This window comes from Triturus cristatus, chromosome 4_2, assembly GCF_964204655.1.
Source record: "Triturus cristatus chromosome 4_2, aTriCri1.1, whole genome shotgun sequence".
Lineage (NCBI taxonomy): Eukaryota > Metazoa > Chordata > Amphibia > Caudata > Salamandridae > Triturus > Triturus cristatus.
In genome coordinates, this window is record NC_140586.1 from 499,477,098 (window position 1) to 499,497,441 (window position 20,344).

The 20,344-nt window shown below is 48.7% G+C and overlaps 1 protein-coding gene across 1 annotated transcript in view; it reads left to right on the forward strand.

Moving 5' to 3' along the window:
• SYDE2 (synapse defective Rho GTPase homolog 2) overlaps positions 1-19,566 on the forward strand; it is a 168,686-nt gene extending 149,120 nt beyond the window's left edge. The window contains exon 7 of the mRNA XM_085602076.1: positions 17,086-19,566. Coding sequence (XP_085458202.1) covers positions 17,086-17,579 — 494 coding nt within the window. The 3' untranslated portion in view covers positions 17,580-19,566. The remainder of the gene's footprint in view (positions 1-17,085) is intronic.
• Positions 19,567-20,344: the final 778 nt, after the last annotated feature.

Genomic DNA, 20,344 nt, shown 5'->3' on the forward strand with positions numbered 1-20,344 from the left:
AGGCCACTAAGGTACACAAGGATCAAAAACGTGCAATGCTTTTGCACCTCGGAGGGAAAGACATCCACAACATCGTCAAAACTATCATGGAAGTTACCCCCAAGAACCACCACACCTTAATAAACGTGCTCAATGGGCACTTTGAGCCCATGGCTAACCAGGACTACGAAAGGTTTATATTTAGACAGACACAACAACTTCCTGAGGAATCGCTGGACTCCTATCATGCTAGGCTGAAGAACCTCGCTTCCACATGTGGGTTCCAGGACACTACAGAAGAAATAAGAGGTCAAATAATTCAGGGGTGTGCGTCAGCCAAAATTCGAGAACGCATTCTAGAAGAATCTGTCCAACCGCTTCCTGATATTCTAACTCTGGGACGAACCAAAGAACTCTCCAAAGCCCGAGCTGCTCACATGGAGGCCGCTCTACAAGTCCCGGTGAAGACAGAGCCTGTCAATGCAGCGACCACTAGACCTGTGACCAAGTGGACAAAAAAAAGTCCCAATACTATGATGGCCGGACCAGCTAAGATGTGTGGTTACTGCGGCGGACCACCGCATCCACCGGCGGAGTGCCCAGCAAAAGGGAAGAAATGCTCTGGATGTGGAAGATTCAACCACTTTGAAAAGGTATGCCGATCTAAAAAGTACCGACGTCCCAGACAAAGGGCAAATGCAGTATCGGAAAGGGATCAAACTCCAAGTGACATGGATGATGATGAGGATGAAGAGAAAGTAGTACACAAAGTGCACATGATTGGCACTGCCACCCGGAAGGCCCGTCAGCTGCCACAATGTAATATCTGCGTGGGATCTCAAGAAGTAATGGCCGTAGTGGACACTGGTGCTACCATAAACATCATGGCAGCCACTTTACATCGGACGCTGAGTCCCGCTCCTGCACTGCGTTCCTCCGCGATCACGGTGTTTGCTTATGGACAAGAAACCCCACTGAAGATTCTAGGTAGGTTCAAGACTTCCATAACACATGGAGATCGAGTTGTCAGCACTAATGTGTATGTCACGGAAGAGGGGCAAGGAATTCTGTTGGGCTGTCGGGCAGGCGAAGACCTTGGAGTGGTGACATTTGCCTTCAGTGTACATCATGGATCCATACAGCATCTTCTCGATTAATTTGCAGAAGTGTTCAAAGGAATTGGGCGATTCCGAGGGAAAGAAATTCACCTTCACATCGACCCTACAGTTCAACCTGTCGCTCTACGACATCGTAGAATAGCGTTTCATCTTCGTCCACAAGTAGAGGAAGAACTAAAAAAACTGGAGGCTGCAGGAATCATCGAAAAGGTCTCTGGTCCCACTCCGTGGGTTTCTCCAATTGTGGTCACGAGAAAACCAAAGCAGCCTGGGGCAGTGAGAATCTGTGTTGATATGCGTCTGCCAAATGCAGCGATCAAACGAGAGCGCCACATCACCCCGACCATTGATGATCTCATCGGGGAAATGGCTGGAGCCTGTTGGTTCTCAAAGTTGGATTTACGGTCAGGGTACCATCAACTGGTACTTGATGAGGCCTCGAGAAACATCACCACTTTCTCAACTCACGTGGGGTTACGACGGTACACCCGGTTGAGCTTTGGGGTGTCGAGTGCGGCTGAAGTTTTCCAAAATGTTATACATTAATTGATCATGGACATCCCAGGGGTGATCAATGTAAGTGATGACATTATGATACACGCAAAATCAATTCCCGAACACAATGCACGGCTTACACAAGTGTTTTGCCGCTTACGCGATGCTGGGCTTACTCTCCATCGAGAAAAGTGCGAATTTCTAAAGAAAAAACTTCAGTTCTTTGGGTACACATTCTCCGCTGAAGGAGTCAACCCAGATCCGGAGAAAGTTCGGGATATCAAAGAAGCCGTGGCGCCCACTAGCGTGACTGAAGTTCGCAGCTTTCTTGGCATGATAAATTACTGTGGAAGGTTCATCCCGGATCTCACAACTTTAACGATGCCCTTACGAGAGCTCACAAAAGACTCAGTTCCATGGAAATGGGGTCCGGAGCAAATCCAAGCATTCACTGAGATAAAAAACTCTCTTTCTGAAGCAACGACTCTGGCGTTCTTTGATCCTGCTAAGTTGACACAAATCGCCGTAGATGCTGGTCCTCGAGGCCTAGGGGCCGTGCTGCTGCAGAGACAACAACAAGAAGAGGACTGGACTCCTGTAGCCTTTGCAAGCAGATCAATGACCGAAACAGAACAGAGATATTCTCAAATTGAAAAAGAGGACATTGCCATTCACTGGGGATGTCGCCATTTTCACTTGTATGTCTATGGAAAGCCTTTCACAGTCCTCACCGATCACAAACCACTGGTAGCTCTTTTTTCAGGAACCTCCACCAAACCTCCTCCGAGAATTGAAAAATGAATGTTGCAGCTCCAAGACTACAATTGTAAAGTGGAATATCAACCGGGATCCCGTAACCCGGCAGACTACCTGTCCCGACATCCCCGAGTCGCTACCCGTAAGGAGATGGAGGATGCTGCTGACACCGAAGAATATGTAAAATGTGTTACAGCCCGATCGTGTCCACTTCCCTTGTCTATGCAGACCCTGGCCGAAGCAACTTCTACTGATGAGTGTTTACAGAGAGCCAAATTAGCTCTGCAATGTAACAATTGGCGAAAGGTCAAGGTTGATTGGAAAAACCTGACAACTCAAGCTCAGCGAATAATGGAAAGTCTATGCAATGTCCGAGAAGAACTCACTGAAGACCAGAGCGGTTGCTTGCTAAGAGGACATCGACTAGTGGGGGGCGTGGCCAGGCGCTGAAGATGGCTGACGCGTTTTGATCGCGCTCTGTGCCTGATCCCCGGTTTATCCTGGCATATCCCGCTGGCGCGGGGCTCCGCCCGACCCCGGTGCCTGCCTACTCTGTTTGCCTCGTGGAGCGGCGTCCGCGGGAGGTTCCTGGGGCTCTGTGCTCACCCCGTAGCGCTCCTGTGGCCTGCTGAACTACGGAGGCCTGGGCCGGCCGGCTGACGGCGCGGCTCGCTCGCGCGGGCCGCCCCTGCCGCATCGGAGTGTGTGGCGGGCCTGCGGCGCTCTCCTGCCTGCCTGGGGCTGCAGTGGCTCACCCTGGCGCCATCGTGAGGGGCGTGAGATGCCCGGTGGCTCCCTCGCATTGGACGTTGCTGCCTGGTGACCAGCGGTGCGGGGACCCCTGACCTAGAGGCCTGTGCTCTGTCTGTGGAGAACGCTGGCCTGGTGCTGCGGCTGGTCGTCGAGGCCTTCGGCCCAGGTAGGCCTGTGTGGAGTGCGGCAGAGTGCTTGCTGGCGGCGGGGGGGCCACGGGGGTCGTTCGGGCCTAGGGCCCCCTGCGGGACTGGAGTGTGGAGGCCGGCTGGAGCCTGGGACCCTACTGCGGCGGACCGGTGCAGTCCTCGGGCTGGGGCTGGCCCACGAAGGGCGCGGCTGAGTGCTACCCGGAGGCGGTTGGGAGTCACGGGGGCCAGTCGGGCCTGGGGCTCCCTGCTGGGCTGAGACGCGGAGATCGGTTGGGCCTGGGGGCCCGGTGCTGTTTACTGACTGGGAGTGAGTGGCGGACCCCCGTGCATATCCTAGGGGGCCCTCGCCTGCGTGGGGGGCTGAGACTGTCACACAGCGCTCACTGTGGACCTGGTGAGGTGGTCACGTTTGCTCCTACAGCTCCTGGAGTTGCCCTTTGCCACCTGACCTCGCCATCCCTCCTGGAGCGCTTACAGCCTGTGGCGTAGTCGGCGTGGATCCCTGCTGCGCCCTTGCGGTGTAGGTCTGTGTGGCCTGGACATACCCTGCGTGGCCCCGGTTGAGACGCGGGGAGTGGAGGACCGCTTCACGCTGGCGTCTGGGCGTGTGACACCAGGTCCCACGCTAGAGCTGCACCTAACAGTTACACGTCAGTTCACGCGGAGTCTGGTTGAAGCGGACGGGGGCTGTCCTGGCACGAGTCGAGGTTTGCAGATACCTGGGGTTTGGTGTGCCTGGAATCTAGCTCTTAGTGTGACGGCCCCCTTGCTGTTACGCTGTCCTACTCGTTGACCGCCTGCGAATGCCCACGGCGCAGCAGCTCGTGATGGGGCGCATGAAAGCTAGGTTGCAGCAGGGGCCCTCCCGTGGAAACGACTTGGGCCCCCCGCCCCTAGACACTGGTGGCTCGTCGGAATCTACGCCCACGGCCCTAGCAGCCAAGATGGACTCCGTCCTTGCGGCAATGGAGCGGATATAGCGCTGCAGTGGAACACACCAGGACATCCCTGGAAACCAGAATGGATAAGATCGCCTCAGATTTTACCCTCTTACACGCGGATCATCGCAAGTTAGTCGACAAGGTTACTATACAGGGCCAAACACTCACGGAACTCCAACCTATTACGCAAAATCATACTGCGGCGCTGCAGGACCTACTGGACCGGGTTCACGAGCTGGAGGATAAGGCGGACGATGCGGAAGGCCGTTCCCGGCGAAGCAACGTTCGCGTGGTGGGCCTGCCGGAAGGGGAAGAGGGAGGTCACCCGGAACAGTTTATGGAGCGGTGGCTTCACGAGCTCATACCTCAGGCTCTCCTGTCGCAGCAGTTCGTCGTTGAGAGAGCCCACCGAATCCCAGCTCGGGGACCTCCGCCGGGGGCCAGGCCGCGGCCATTTCTCTTTAAACTGCTCAACTATAGGGACCGTGACGTGGTTCTCCAGGAAACGCGCAAGTTGGATGCTCTCAAGTTGGGCGGCAGCCCGGTCATGTTCTTCCCTGACTACACGGCTCGGGTGCAGAGGCGCAGGAGCAACTATCTCGCAGTGAAACAACAACTTCGTGCCCTTGCCATACCATACTCCTTGCTATTCCCGGCCCGCCTACGCGTCACGGCCAAAGAGAAGACACACTTTTTTGATTCCCCAGAGGAAGCGTGGGACTGGCTCGAGGAGTCGGGGCTGTGGTCGGGTACGCGGCCGGCAACCTCAGACACTGGTGCGCCGGTGGCTGGGGGGGGCCGTCGCCGCCGCGGAGCCAGGAGGCCCATCCAGCCTGGGATCATTGCCCCGACCCCGGAGAACATGCGCAGGGAGAGACTGGAGGCACTTGAGGCGGTCACCACCCTCGGCTCCCCGCGTGCCCAGGATTGCTTGGAGCGCCAACTGCAGGCCACGCTGGTGCGGAGCGGCTCATCCTCGCCCTCCACTACCGCTTCAGATGACATTATCCTACCGGCGGTGACTCCGCAAACAGCTGACGATCTTATCTGAATAAGCCTTTCTGCTGTTTTTTCACCGTTGTGGACACTGCACGCAAGTAGCCCACTAACAGTCCTTGCCTAACCCTGAACGTGGTTGGGGGCGGGGGTGGTTCTATCGTGCCTCTGATATTGTCTGACCCTGCTGCTGTTGGAGTGGTGGTGCCTTACCTGTTGTTGGCCGTGGTGCGGGGGTCCGCTCGGGGGGCTGGGAGGGACCCGGGGCGCCGGGGTCGGCTGGCCCCACATGCTGACGTCAGGGTTTCCACAAGCTGACATGCCCACGTAGGAATGGGGGGGAAGGTTACGGCACGTCTTAGCTGGCTCACACGCCCTCGCAGGTACCCTTCTGCACTGGTTTACACTATTCCATTGTTACAGTAGTTTGGACGGACGCTACGCCATGTCTGCCCCTATGGTTGCATTGTTCTTGGTTTCTTTGTTCTGTTTCTTGTTGCAGCACTCCGACATGCTATCACCGGGCCTTGTCCCTTGCCCCACCTGCGCCCGGCCGGGCTCCGGCGCCCCTATCCTGCTGGTCTTCTCTCGATGGCGCACACTGACATAATCATGTGGAACATCTGTGGCATGTACACGCCCTCTCGCCGTTATTCTATCTTTGCATATCTTCAGCGGCACTCGGCGGCTATTGCCCTTTTGCAAGAGACGCATATGACGCAGCCGGAACTGGATAGGTTACGCAGGCGCTGGAGAGGCCAGCTATATGGCACAACTTATTCGGCGCGTGCCCGGGGCACGCTGATCTGGGTGCGGGCGGGCACCCCCTTTGTATGCGAGGGCACGGTAACAGACCCCGCAGGCAGGTACACCCTGGCTCGTGGAACGCTCAACGGCCAGCAAATACTGCTAGGCTCCATTTATGCTCCGAACATCGACCAGCCATCGTTCTTGGCGCAGTTGTCTCAGTCCTTGGCCCCCTACGCTGGAATTCCGTGGTTGTTGGGTGGGGATTTTAATTCGGTGCTGGACACGCACCTGGACAGGTCTTTTCCACCCCTCCGTACCGCGCAGGCTGGCTCGAACGCCCGGGCTCTCGCCGGATGGCTTTCGGATTGGGCGTTGCTGGATGTGTGGCGTTGCCTGCACCCGGACACTCGTACATACTCCTTCTATTCTGTGGTACACGATCTGCATGTGCGTTTAGACAGGGTGGTGGGCTCCCAATCGCTATACTCGCTGATTGAGGTCGCCGAGTATTTGGGGCGCACCCACTCAGACCACAACCCCCTAAAGCTGCGATTGAACTGGGATCCGGGTTGTCCCCCAGTGCCCACTTGGCGTCTCCAACCCGCCGCGTTGGAACATCCGGAATTCCGCGCCTCTCTGGGCACGGCTATCCTAGAATATTTTGAATTAAACGAGGGGACGGCGAGTAATGCGCTGGTGGAGTGGGATGCCCATAAAACGGCTATTAGGGGCCACTGCCTGGGCGCCACGTGGAATATACGCATACGACTGACATCGTCGCTCACCCGCATTGAAATGCAGTTACTCAAATATGAGCGGGACGGTGAAGGGGGACATCGCCACTCAGCACAATTGGCACGCCTCCGGGCGCAGCATGCTGACCTTCTGGAGTGTCTGCGCTGTCACAATTACACGGCCCATACTGCGTGTACTCGTGCCAGGGCTGACAGGACAGGTCGTTTGCTGGCTTGGCTGCTCAGGCAGGAAACCGCCCATGCCCCGATAGGGGCCATACGTACGCCTGAAGGTCCCCTGGTCTACACACAGCGCGAAATACACCAGGCAATGACTGACCACTATGCACAGCTGTACCGCTCCCTGGGGCGCTGTTCCAGGCTCGCACTCGACCGCTTCTTGGAAGCCGCCCACCTGCCCACGGTCCCTGTAGCCCACCTGGAGTCGCTTGACGGGCCCCTTACATTGGAGGAGATTGATGGGGCGATCAGCTCCATGGCTACTGGGAAGGCGCCAGGCCCGGATGGCCTCCCGGTGGAATACTACAAGGCCTACAGGGAATCCTTGGTACCGAAGCTGCACGCCCTTTATTCCGCAGCCCTAGAGGAGCACATTTTGCCTCCCTCAATGCGCGAGGCCTACCTGGTGTCCCTGCTTAAACCGCATAGGGATCCTGTGAGTCTAGGATCATATAGACCCCTGGCTCTACTTAATGTAGACTATAAAATTTTAGCCAAGGTACTGGCGGAACGCCTGGCGCCGGTGGTGCCCCTATTGGTGCACAGCGACCAGAACGGATTCGTACCTAAGCGGAGTACCTCACTGAACCTGAGGTGTTTTTTCCGGGTGGCCTCGGAGTGTGGGCGGGGGTGGCCTGCGGCGGGTTGTCTCACCCTAGATTTGGAGAAAGCTTTTGACTGTCTGGAGTGGGGCTACCTTGCGTCAGTGCTGACGAGTTATGAACTGGGCCCGGAGTTCCTCCAGATGGTGGCACTCCTATACAGGAGCCCAACAGTGCGGGTAAAAACGGGGCCCTACATCTCAGCTGCGATACCAATCTACAGGGGCACCAGGCAGGGGTGCCCGCTCTCGCCCCTCCTGTTTGCACTGGCAATGGAGCCTCTGGCATCGACGCTGCGCTCGTCACTGGGTGACGGTATTCCTCTAGGGGACGCGACGCATCAGGTGTCACTATATGCTGACGACCTTCTGATCTACGTCAGAAATATTCCGGTCGCTCTAGAGCGCATATTGATTGACTTCGCCGCCATCTCGGGGCTTAAGGTGAAAGCCGCGAAGTCCTGTTTGTATGCGTTTGGAGGGGACACCCCGGACCCAGGATACGTCTTGGATGGTGTGCGCGTGCAGTGGAAGGCAGACACTTTCCGGTATCTGGGAGTCCAGATATATCTCCAGCCGGCGGACCTCATCGAGGGCAATCTGGGCAGGGCGGTGTCGGCAATCAGGTCCCAGATGCGTTTCTGGAGCACGCTCCCACTCACGGTCACCGGCAGGGTGGCCCTGGCCAAGATGGTGATACTTCCCCGTCTACTATATTACTTTGCCAATCTGCCAATATACGTCCCAGCGGCCTTCTTTACCACACTCACGAGGTCACTCCGGGATTTTGTTTGGGGCAGCTCGCGCCATAGTTTGGCTTTGCCCAAGCTCTACCTGCCTACCGACCAGGGAGGCCTGGTTGCGCCGTGCTTTGAACATTACTACTTGGCAGCGCAGCTCCAGTGGGTAGCTCGTTGGTTGGCGGGTAGGTGCTTGGATGACACTGCAACAACAGCGTCTCCCCTGTCTCTAGCGGACATTACTAGGCTCTTCCATCCGGCCGCAAAAGCTCACGTGCCGTCACCGCTCCTTATGGTAGTGGCCTACAGATGCTACCGCCGCAGCTTGTATCTCACTAGAGCCCTGGTTCCTTATGCCCCGGCCATTCCACTGGAGGGCTCCCCGAGCGGGCGGGGGGTACTCACTGCCACGGAACTAACGGAGTGGCATACAGCGGACATACAGACCTTGGGTGATCTCTACCGGGAGGGTGCTCTCTTGGGCTACGAATCCCTGATCGACGAGTCGGGCCTGCCACCAGGGCAATTTCTCACGCATCGTTCCCTGATCGCCACATTAGCGGCTAAATGGGGGGGACATGTCGGTGGAACCATGCCAACACCTCACAATACAGTATCTGCATGTGATGGGGCGGGGCAGCCACTTGATTCGGTGGTTTGCATCCTCCTTACGCGCGCACGCGGCAATCAGCCTGGAACCGCTTCGCCGTAAATGGGAAGCGGACCTGGGGAGGCCACTAGTCGATAGGGAGTGGGGCAAGATACTGCAGAGCCCAACACGAGTACCGCGCAACATGCGATTCCGCCAGATACAGCTGTTCATACTTCACAGGGCGTACCTCACACCCAAAATGATTAATAGATATTTCCACCGCATAGATGCAGCTTGCCCCCGCTGTGCGGAGCCGGGAGCGGGGCTGGTGCACGCGCTGTGGAGCTGTCGCACGCTGCGTCCATACTGGGAGTCAGTTCACGAAAAGCTGCACATGTGTACAGGCCGCACCATACCTTTTGAGTGGCCCGTCTACCTACTGCACCTATTCCGCAGAACACCGGCCGTGAAGGTCACCTCCCGTTTCCTAGACTTGGGACTGGTAGTGGCTAAACGTCTGCTCACAAAACACTGGAAGGCATCAAATCCACCGCACGTGCGGGCGTGGTGGCTCTCACTTCAGGCATGGGCTAAGGCGGAGGGCATAGCTCTCCTGAGGGAGGAAACACTGGGACTTAGGAGGACACCTATCACAGCAAAATGGGATGATCTCCTACGGGCCCTGGCGCGGATCGAAGGGGATTCTACAGAGAGTATCACGGCCCAAGAGGGAGGGGTGTCCCCAGACACGGTCGAGCGTGTACATGAGGTCAGTTAATCTGCCAATTAGTCAGCAGTGTAATGTCTGATAATCAGGGTAGTCGGTGTCATTTCCCCAATGTGGGGCTACTCGTTTGGGGGGTGCTGGGGAGGGGAGGGAGCTGGGGGGGCCACTGTCAAGTATCGTAGAATGTACTTTTGTAGGTCGGACTCTGCTGCTGTTTCTTGGTTGCTGGGAGGATCTTTGTACGTTCTGCCTCCTGTTAATGTTATATTTCATTATCTGTGCCAGCAAGTATCCTGTTTGATTTGTGTAGACTATGTGCATTATGCCGCTGGTCCTATCATACCAAAGCATGACACGGTGTATCATACTGGGATTCGCATCATCACTGCCTGGCTGTTAAATCCTTTGACTGCGGGGCGAGTGCTCCTCCTGTCCCATGATTTGACTCCTTTGGTTAAGCCATTGCTTCATGATTTGGTCACTGTTCAGCGTATTCTAGTGCTTGTCTATAACCTGTAAAACTTGCAAAATAATAAACAGATTTATCCAAAAAAAAGAGGACATCGACTAGTAATTCCCACCTCGTTAATGGACCGGTGTGTGCAGTTAGCCCATGTGGGGCACCAGGGCATGGTGAAGACAAAGTCTCGACTTCGGACCAAGGTATGGTTCCCTCTAATGGATGAGCTGGTAGAGTCAACCGTTTGCTCGTGTTCTTCATGTCAAGCCACCGGAGACCTGCCCCGTCCGGCTCCAGTAATCGCAGAGACTCGGCCAAGGCTCCCCTGGTCTTGTGTCAGCATGGATTTTGGTAGCCTGCCCGATGGCCGCCACACTCTAGTAGCCATAGATGACCATTCAAAGTATCCGGAGGTGGAGATTGTCACATCCACCACTGCTGCGGAAGTCATACCCAAGATCGAAAAAATCATAGCGGCACATGGACTGATGCAGGAGCTGCGCACTGACAATGGGCCTCCGTTCCAAGGACAAGAACTAGCCACATATCTTACGGCCTTGGGAATTCGACATCGTCGAGTCACGCCAAGATGGCCGCAAGCCAATGGTGAGGCGGAAAGATTTATGAGGACTCTCAATAAGGTGATCCGGATTGCACATGACAAAAAACAATTCATAGAGCTGGCTATATTCACATTCCTCCGGAGCTATCGACAAACCCCTCATTCCACCACTGGAGTGGCCACTGCTCACTTGCTAATGGGTCGAGTGATTATGGACTCAATACCGCATCATCCTCGCTGGCAGCCCCAAAATCCTGATGAAGGACGGATCGAAGTTTGGCGCAAACAGGCGTTTGCTCAAACAAGCCAGAAAAGAAATGCTCAACCCACAAAGATCCAAAAGGGGGACGTGGTGCTGCTCAAGAATCGAGCATCCACAGGAAAATTTCAACTTCCATATGAAAAGTCGCCATGGACTGTTGTCAGCATCAAGGGGACTAGGGTCATTGCCATGAGAGGACGCGAGACTGTGACCCGGAATGTTTCCCATTTCAGAAAGTATCACCCTGAGCCCCTGACAACCTCGTCGTCTCAACCGGAAAATGGAGACCAATGTCGGGTGAACAGTAGAGAAAAGTGCTCAAATGATGTTGGTGATCTGGATGACTCATGGCCTACTGACAGCCCCCTCGCGGAGCCTGAAGTTTCTCGGGCTCCGTTGGAAGTCGGCGACGGTGAAGATGCCGTTGAGGCCGGAGTGGACGTCCCCTCAGGGCGAGGCCAGTCCCAATATCTGCTAAGAAATTATCTCACGTAAGACTGTTCCGTTTTTTTGTGGGAATTTGTTAAGAGTATCAGAGTGTGTTTTATCGGGGTTTTATTCCTAATGAGGACATTGATATTCCCTATTGCTGGTTTACAGTAGTATCTTTTGTTTTTTGTTGTTTTGTTGATTGTTGGGAGGAATGTAATATCGTGACGTCAGGCCGTCACGACTACGCGACATGCGTGCTATATCACGTGACATACATTCAATAAAGTTAAGGGCCACGTCGACGTACGCCAGTTCGGGCGACGGAGACCAAACCCTGCAGTAATACCAAACAGTGTCTCCTGTGATTATTTAGCCCCCTCTCACCTGAGCACGTGGTGAATCGATCCCGATAGTGTCGGCGCTGATCCTGCGCCCGACTCCGCACCCACCACGCACAGCAGCCCTCACTTTTTTCCTCGGGTGGGTGGTCACCTTGTCTCCGGCCTCCGTCATGCCATCAGGTCCATCGATCAGTTTCCACTTGCATAATCTGTTTATGCTCGGAGGGGGAACCCGGCGAGGATCGGAGCGAAGCAGAGGTGAGTGATAGCGGTCTCACTCAGATGCCATCTTCGCCCCTCATGATTTTTAAAACAATGTTTAAGTGCCAATATGTTTTTTTTGGTGCCGTTAAGGCAAAGTCTTTCATATCCGTTTTGTAGTCTGCATATGGGTAACAAATCCCACAGTTGGAGAATACAGTGAATTTTAAGTCTTATTTTTTTGTACGCAGGATTTCCATTTGGATTTAGCGATACACAGAAATGTGCACGTAAAATGCATTTTTTATGATGAAGAGACGATTTAGTCCTGAAATGCATTGGAGTGTTTGTTTACATTGAAAGCTTTTGATTTAACCACTCCAAAACAAAAAAAGAATTCAGGACAGGCGTAATAAGACTTACCAATTCTATCTACCATCATGCTCTCCCCCACTTATTCACCCTAGTTTACACTCACTCACCCTTCAATGCACAAACCTTTCCATCCATGTACCGACTTATCCTTACATGCCAGCATCTGTTGTCTCATATTTGCCTTTATATATGTTGCTCTCTACCATGGCTATTCTATGGGCTTACTACTCCTCCCAATCACTCATTCATCCATGCATGTGCTCATTCATACATTCATGCATTAATTCAATCATCGGATCATCATGTGTTCTTTATTGAGTTTTTCTATTGACAGACGTTTGCAAGGGCCACTTCAGAGTGGTCATCCACTCATATATTAAATCACTCAGTTTATCCATCACAACGCCCACTCACTTTCACTTACCAAAACGTGCAATGCTTACATTCCTTTATACATATTTAGACGGAACAACACTGCTCACTGTAAGCGCGTGCATGTAAGATGGCAAGCAGTTGCTGGCCCCTCTTTGACCTGAAGTCTATGATCCTGTGCATGAAGGAAACTTATATTACTTAATTAAACTCGGCTTGTTTATAACCACTGCCTATACAATGATCACGTTGTTAATTGTAGATAACCTGACCTTTCATTCTGGAGCATGACTGGTGCTAAACTGAAATTTAAGGGCTACAATCCTATTTCATGCATTCCTGCGACTTAAAAGAATTTCTTCACTAGGCCTGATAAAAATATGATTATAAAACCTGCAATGTTTTTTTTTTTTTCTGTGCATGGCCCCTGTTCCCAATGCAGTCAATCCCCACGGTAAACATGTGTTTGTGCAGTTCCTCCGTGCTGGTATTTTGTTGACATGAAACAAACTTTCATTGTTCTGCGGCAGATTGCAGAGCACGCATGTGATCACCGACCCTTGGCCCCTTTCATCTTCAGAAGTGCAAGCCAGACAAAAGCGCGTTTGTTTCAGTAGAATAAAACGAATAACAGCGGCAGTGCCCGGGGCGCTTTTATGGTCTGCATCTCAACAGAACCATTTCTTGGGAAAGATCAGAAGTTCGCCAGAATATTCTCACTTCACAATAAGAGCTTGTTTTGTGCTGGGTGTTAATGGGTGTCTTAGCATAGTTCTTGCCATCTGTGTGTGTTCTTAGCCTGTCAGTGGCTTACACCTAGCGTGTGCTTGTCTGCTGTCAGCCATTTGCCCACATGTCTTGGTCATGCGAAAACAGTTCCCTAGAGCTGATCATTGGTTCTAATGAGTGTAGGTGAATTGTAAAATAGTGTGTGAAATAGATCCGTTGTGAGCTATGGCGTTGCTAGTGGAAAAATAACATTCCACACACTCTTGACCAGCATCTGTTGATGAGGCAGCTGATGCTGTAATGGTTGAAGACATGTAGGACGATAGACGGCTAGGTACCAAAAGGGATTCTGCCCACCAAGAGATTACAAGCGACTTCATAGAAAGTAGAGAAAGACTCGAGCTGTCTCTGAGGTCACTTGAAACCCACCCTTATAGATGAATAATCTACGCTCCCATCGGAGTCCTTCATTACGTAGACTGTCCACCCCATGGACCTGCTGTGAGAAGAGCACTGATGATACCATACAAAACATGCCATGCCCGAATGAAACTGGCGTGGTGTTACCCCTTTCTCCAGACTAACCAGCTTTCCTGTCTCTCACTGCTCCCTCACGCTCATTTAAATATAGACTGTGTTTTTCTGCTCTCTTATCCCACTCTCTTATTCTCGATGATGTGAAGAAGTTCCACTCTTATTTTTTGGTTTTCTATTCTCCAGCACCTCTTTGGCTGAGAAAATTCCCTTTTTACGACTTGTGTACCTGGGCAGAGCTAGGAATCACAATCTTTTGAATACTTTAGGTAACATGAATGCTGCCATTGCCAACACCAACGCTACTACTGCCACCAGATGCATCACTACCTTTGCTTTCTTCCATGGTATGTCTCCACGCATTTCACCTGAGCCAGATTGGTAGCATTCTTCAGGCTTGCTGGTGTCTCAAGACATGCTGGCCAGCTATGTGGATTACCCACCCTACTTTCTGCAAGTGCCACTCGCTAGGTTCTTCCTCATGAAGAAAATGCACTGATACTGCCGCCAAGTTTAACCACAGATTGGGATAAAAGCGAGCCAGCAGCAGGAAATAAGTGTGTAGACTCTCCTTTTCCTAGCTCCCTCTTGCTTACCTATTTGTTGTTGGTCAGAACTATCACATCCATAGCCTTCTTTTTAAAGATGGAATTAGTGAGCTGTGCATGATGTGCATGATAATAGGATGTTACAAAGACTAGTTACATTTTCAATTATCTTCTATGAGAAGCAGTTTCCGGTCTTATCACTAGTTAGCAGGATGTCAGTAGGCTAGAAAAATAGTGATGAATCATGTTGTCTCCTAAAGGTAACCTTATCCTTAGCTCTTCACCTTCACCTCTGTTCTCCGTGTCAGTATGTTCTTCATCAAGTGAAGTGGTTTTAATTTTACAAAAACTACTCGGTTAAGTGCAGTGTAGAAAAACTGTCTGCACCTTTCTTTCGTATAGTGTGCCATGTATGACATTATTCAACATTCACTGCAATTTTAGGTGAGCATAATCTTAAATTCCCTTTACAGGACTGTTCAGATTGAGCTGCAGAGTAATGTCAGCTGGTAAATTAGTACATAGATCCTAGGCATTTTAACATGTTATCTGGCCGACTTGATATGTAATTACACAGTAGGTATAAAATATAATTTGAAGAGCTGTGGCATAGCCCGGACGTCAAGGGTCCTAATGCATGCAAGGAAATTGCCCCCCACACTTTGGTATTGTTGAGAAAAATCAGCCACTAATTGGAGTGAAGTGGGTCACTTGAAACCACAGGCTCCTTATATCCGTGGGACTCAGTGCCACTGGATCAGCTGCACTGATGATCGTACAGAGGCAGCAATTGTTCATACTGACATATTCAAAGTTACATTTCTAGGTTTGCCATTCGCTCATGCTACAGGGGTTTACCCACAAATTAATTCGAGAGAAATCTTTCATTGGGAAAATCCTCTTATACGTGAAGTAAGGGTTAAAATATTTTTCAAAGTCATTGGACTTCTCGATGAACTCCCCTCTGCATTCTTATCTCTGGTGAAACCCTATTGGTTTCTTGAAACCCAGGACTAAATTCAGGCCATTCTGTCAAATTCATTGGCTTGTAGCTAAACCGTCCAGAAATGTATCGAATATCTCAGTCTGTCCTGTACATTTGTGATATCCGATTATCCCATGGGGTTATTCAGTCGGTGTTGTACTCTTGCTGCTGTTAGCAGTCTCCTTCTGTGTCCTATGGTGCAACAGTCCTTCAGCAGTATATTCATGGTATCTGCTGTTCAGTCTACTCAAAATTAATTTTGCAGTTCAGCTTACTCATATTTCAGATATTTTAGCATTGAGATACTTGTTACGGTATGCTGAAAATCTCCAGGCACGTTTCATGTTTATTTCCATTCATCATCGAAGAGTATTTTGTTTTATTAAATGTTTATTCAGCAGACCCTGTCATAATTATTTTTGGTTTGGGTGATTATATAAAGATGCCCGAAGTCCGTTTCAAGATCTTACTCTAGAGTACGTTTCAGTGTAGTAGCTTTTTGCATTTTGCTGCTGTTGTCTTTCATTGTTATTATGTGGAACATACAATTATTTCTATAATTTAAAATAGGAAAACAGTCGCAAGGAAAGGACCTATTTGTGTCTCATGCCTTGTAATCAGGTAACAAATGTTGAAATGGATGCTTGTACACTTTACCCTTGGAGTGGCTTGAAGGCTGTGTAACTTTACCTTTGAAAGCACGACTTTGAGCATGGAGAACATTTGAAAACGTTTTGGATTATAAAGTGGTGAACGCACTTATTTTTACCGTTTTTACTTGTTTGATTTAATATAGTCAGTGCAAACCCAACTTACTTTGAGGTTGCATTTCTAAAAATGCATGGTGTGAAGAGCTGTATGTTTCATAGCATCCGATGGCCATTAAGATGTGTGTTTTTGCTCTTAAAAACACTAGTTAAAAGTGATCTGAAATGAGATGAGACTAACTTAAAAAAAAAAAACACTGCATTTCTCCAGTTATAGTTTATTGAACTAGTTGTCACTTGCACCTCGTAATGCCCTTCCATGATACATCACCCTTGGCATGGTAAATGACATTATTGTTGACATCACTCATGACATTATTGATGACATCATCCATAATAATGGTATTCACATTATTGTATTAAAACTTGCATGTCAAAGTCGAGCTGCTCTTTAAATGCTAATGTATCCAAAACAATGGAGCGCAATTACACCAAATAAAAAAAAGCACATTTTCTGAGTAAAGTTGTAACTTTGTGCCAAATGTGGAGTAAGTCCATTTTGCCTTTTGTTCCATATCGGAGAGCCAACTTTCCTATGGGAATTAAAATGGGAAATTATACTTTTGGAACCCACCCTTTTTTCTTGGCCCTACTTGACATAAAACTTTCCACCATAAAGGAGCCAAAGTGGATGAACTTTTTTTTTTGTTTAGGGCCCGTTCGTCACTAGTGCTTCCACTGTAAGATATCCTTCTCTCTATCGCTCTCTCTATAAATATATATAAACACACACAAACACCCACCCAAAGTATGAACTGCAGTCCTTTGTTAAATGCACGGTGTGAAACATAACTGTAAACTTAGTATAATACTGTAAGGACAGTGATCAAGTGCCATGGTGAATGCATTCTTGGAGTGCCTCTGGAGGATTTAGTTATGCCATTCAGAAATAGGTTATGTGTTTCTTTAACAATACCTTAACTAAATGTTATGTTTTTTCCAGTGCAAAATTCAACTGCCAAAGAGTCACTGTACACCAATACATCCCCAGAACAGCAGCCTTATCTGAGGAGAAAAAAGCAACGGCCTCAAGTATTGAATTTGAATAACTCTGAAATGGCAGGAATTCGTCGGCCAAGGCCAGTTCGACTGGACAGCCCCTCGAGTAATCGGTATGCAGGAGACTGGAGCAGTTGTGGGGAGAACTACTTTTTAAATGTAAAAGAAAACTTGAACGAAGCAGACTATGATGATGTCCCCTCAGAAGACATCGAAAGTGGGGAGGACATCATCAGAACAGATAAACCAGAGAATGTGACAGAGGATCAGACATCTTTACCCAAAGAACATCCACTTAAGGCCTTCATGGCCATGCAGAAGATGGATTCATCACTAGATCCCAGAGTAGACCTACAGGACTTGCAGGAAAGTATTGATAATCTGATTGGAAACTTGGAGCGAGAACTCAACAAAAATAAATTGACCATCAGCTATTGATGGCTTGTCTCTGGATGCATACGGTTTCTTTCTTGCTGCAGAATCCCCTTCGAAATATTCTCATAGTCTGCTGCTGTAAACATAACTCATCAAATGTTGCCTTATTTACTAAGACATTCCACTTCTGTTGTGAAGTTTCGTTGTGTTTGTGCTGTGCTTACAAGAACACGCCATGATCCAATTCTTGGTGTATAATGCCTTAATGACATACTGCATCGAGCTGCAGTAACTCTGCTCTAGGTACCATGTATGTGAGATGCAAAATGCACTTAGAAACTGTGAACTATTTATCAAAGATGTTTATTCACCACCATATTGAAGGCTTTACATGGAGAGGACCTCCTAGCTGATGCGACCTTGAAACCGTCACAACCTTCCTCCATGAGGAGAACTGTTGTTGCTTGCTATTGTTATGTGGCAGGACTTTTGTTCGATTGACTTCTTCTCTTTGTCACCTCTGTTTTTGCAACGCAAATTCAAGATAAAGAAAGGCTTTTGTCAATCATAAAAGTAAATTGTAAGAAAAGTATTTTATGTATTAACACTATTCAGTAATTATTTAAACTTGCATCATCATAAAACCTATTTTTCTAACCATATTATTGTATCTATGTATTTATTTAGCACATTATTTTGTCTCGCTGATTAGTGAGGAAATGTTTGAATATATTGGATAAAATGTTTGAATATATTGGATAATTTCGTCACGTTCATCTTAGTATCAAATAACACGTTGATTAGGAATCTGCCCTTGCTTCCACCATAGTTTGTGGTTCCTCTGAAGGAAATAACTGAGTGGAGCATAAATAAATTGCAAACAAACAAAAAAAACTCTAAATACCCTTACTCTGGTTATTGTAATTGCTGTTGACAATTTAGTAAATTCACAAATATAAGTTTTCGGAGCTAGTTCAAGGCCTTCTTGCCTTTTTCTATTGCATAACACTGATACAAGGTAAGCAAACCAATAGAAGAAATCCGTGGGCATTTCTCAAACTAACCAAGCGCAATTAAGTGTGAAAAGAACATAGTAAGCAGTGCGTTGGCTAAGTAGAGGTGCTTGCCTTCATCCCATCATCTTACATGCACCTCCTGTTTGTCCTAGGACAGAACATTCTCAGTTCTCTAAAAAGTAAAGTGTCACTATTAAACAGAGGTTTATTTTAGGTCTGGTTATGTTGCAAGCTAAAGTAAAATGCATCATGACCTCCATCTTGTCTGCAATCAGTTGTACTATAAAATGAGAGGATTTAAATATGCAATATGGTGATACATTTCAATATTCATTACCTTTGTAAATAGTCCTAAGCGTTTATCCGTCAGAATGTATTTTTTTATGTATATCTTTTATACCTACAAAACGTGTTCAATATTTAAGGCTTTCATTAAACAAAACTGTGAGAATAGATGAGACACGTCACAACTGATAATCACAATTGTAAAAACATTTGAGTAAGTATATGCTATGTATAATTGACAGAAGGTTTTCATTTACTCAGTTTATCATAAGTGTACCTTATGTTGTTGTGAGGTATCGCTGATGTTCAGAGTACTGTTTTTGGCTAAGCAAAATTTTAAAGTTGTTTGTCTCAATCAATCCAACATTTCTATTTTTGTATGCTTTTGGAATCTATTTTATAACCAATCTTGGTATTCTTCAGAAAGAATATTGAAGTTTACGGACCCTTATAATTTTGCATACCTTTTGGATGTGTACATGTATTTTAAGTAGCATTAAAATGTATCGAACTGTACATTCTGCGTTATGATGGTTCAGTTCTTGAGATATTTGTTTACAGTATGTAATGACAGGTTTGATATTGTTTATAAATGGCATCTACACAGTGGTCGCAGCTTTTTTGAGGACTTTTTTCCAAAATGTACTTTATATATATATATTGTAATTTATGTATCTGAATGTCCGTGCCAATACTGTATGCAGTACCTGTTACATTAAAACAGTAATCTGCAAACGTTCAAAATTTCATCCATACATCTTATTTATCAAAACAAGGGCGGGATTGAAAACGTGGCCCAGACAGAATTTATCTGGAGGGTTTATTTTTATTTATGATCTTTTATTTTGTTAATGGAAGAAGCTTGGAACAATTTGAGATGAAAGAGTCAAAGAATCTGCGTGAATCAGACTACTTGCCAGTCGAATTCTTAAAATGCATCTAGAGGGGGACTCGGACCCGTTTCTATACGAATAACGCCACAAATAGCTCAATCTTCCTGCTTCCCTTTATTGTAGGTTCAGGTCCTTTTATTTACCAGAGTTGTGGTTGAAAAGTGCTTTGAAAGTGCCTACATGCAGGCACTATGCTTAAGGGGACTTTCCTGAGTGCCAAAATTAATTATATTTTGAACCAGACAGCTGTACATCAACACCATTGTCACAGTGCCCCAGCCATATACAGAACTGTTGAGACAGCCTTCATTTTCATTCGTAACTCCTTCCCTTTTAGTTTTATTTTTCAAACTTAAGTCATGTATAGGAGTTATGCCAACCAACACTTGTTTTGTCCAATCACGGACTTTATAAATGGGATTCGGGGGGCAGTAATCTCTATAGCGGAAGAAAGGTATGTGTTTTCCAGTGGGGTGACATTCTCTTTGAGCAAGAGAATGCTGTCCTCGATTACCATGGGTGGACTTTGGAAGTGGGGCTGCAGAGCTCAACGGAGGGAACTAGCAGACACTACCTGAAGCCCTTTTGAGAAACTAAAGAATAGTGCTTCATTGGATAGTTTGTGCCATTAGGG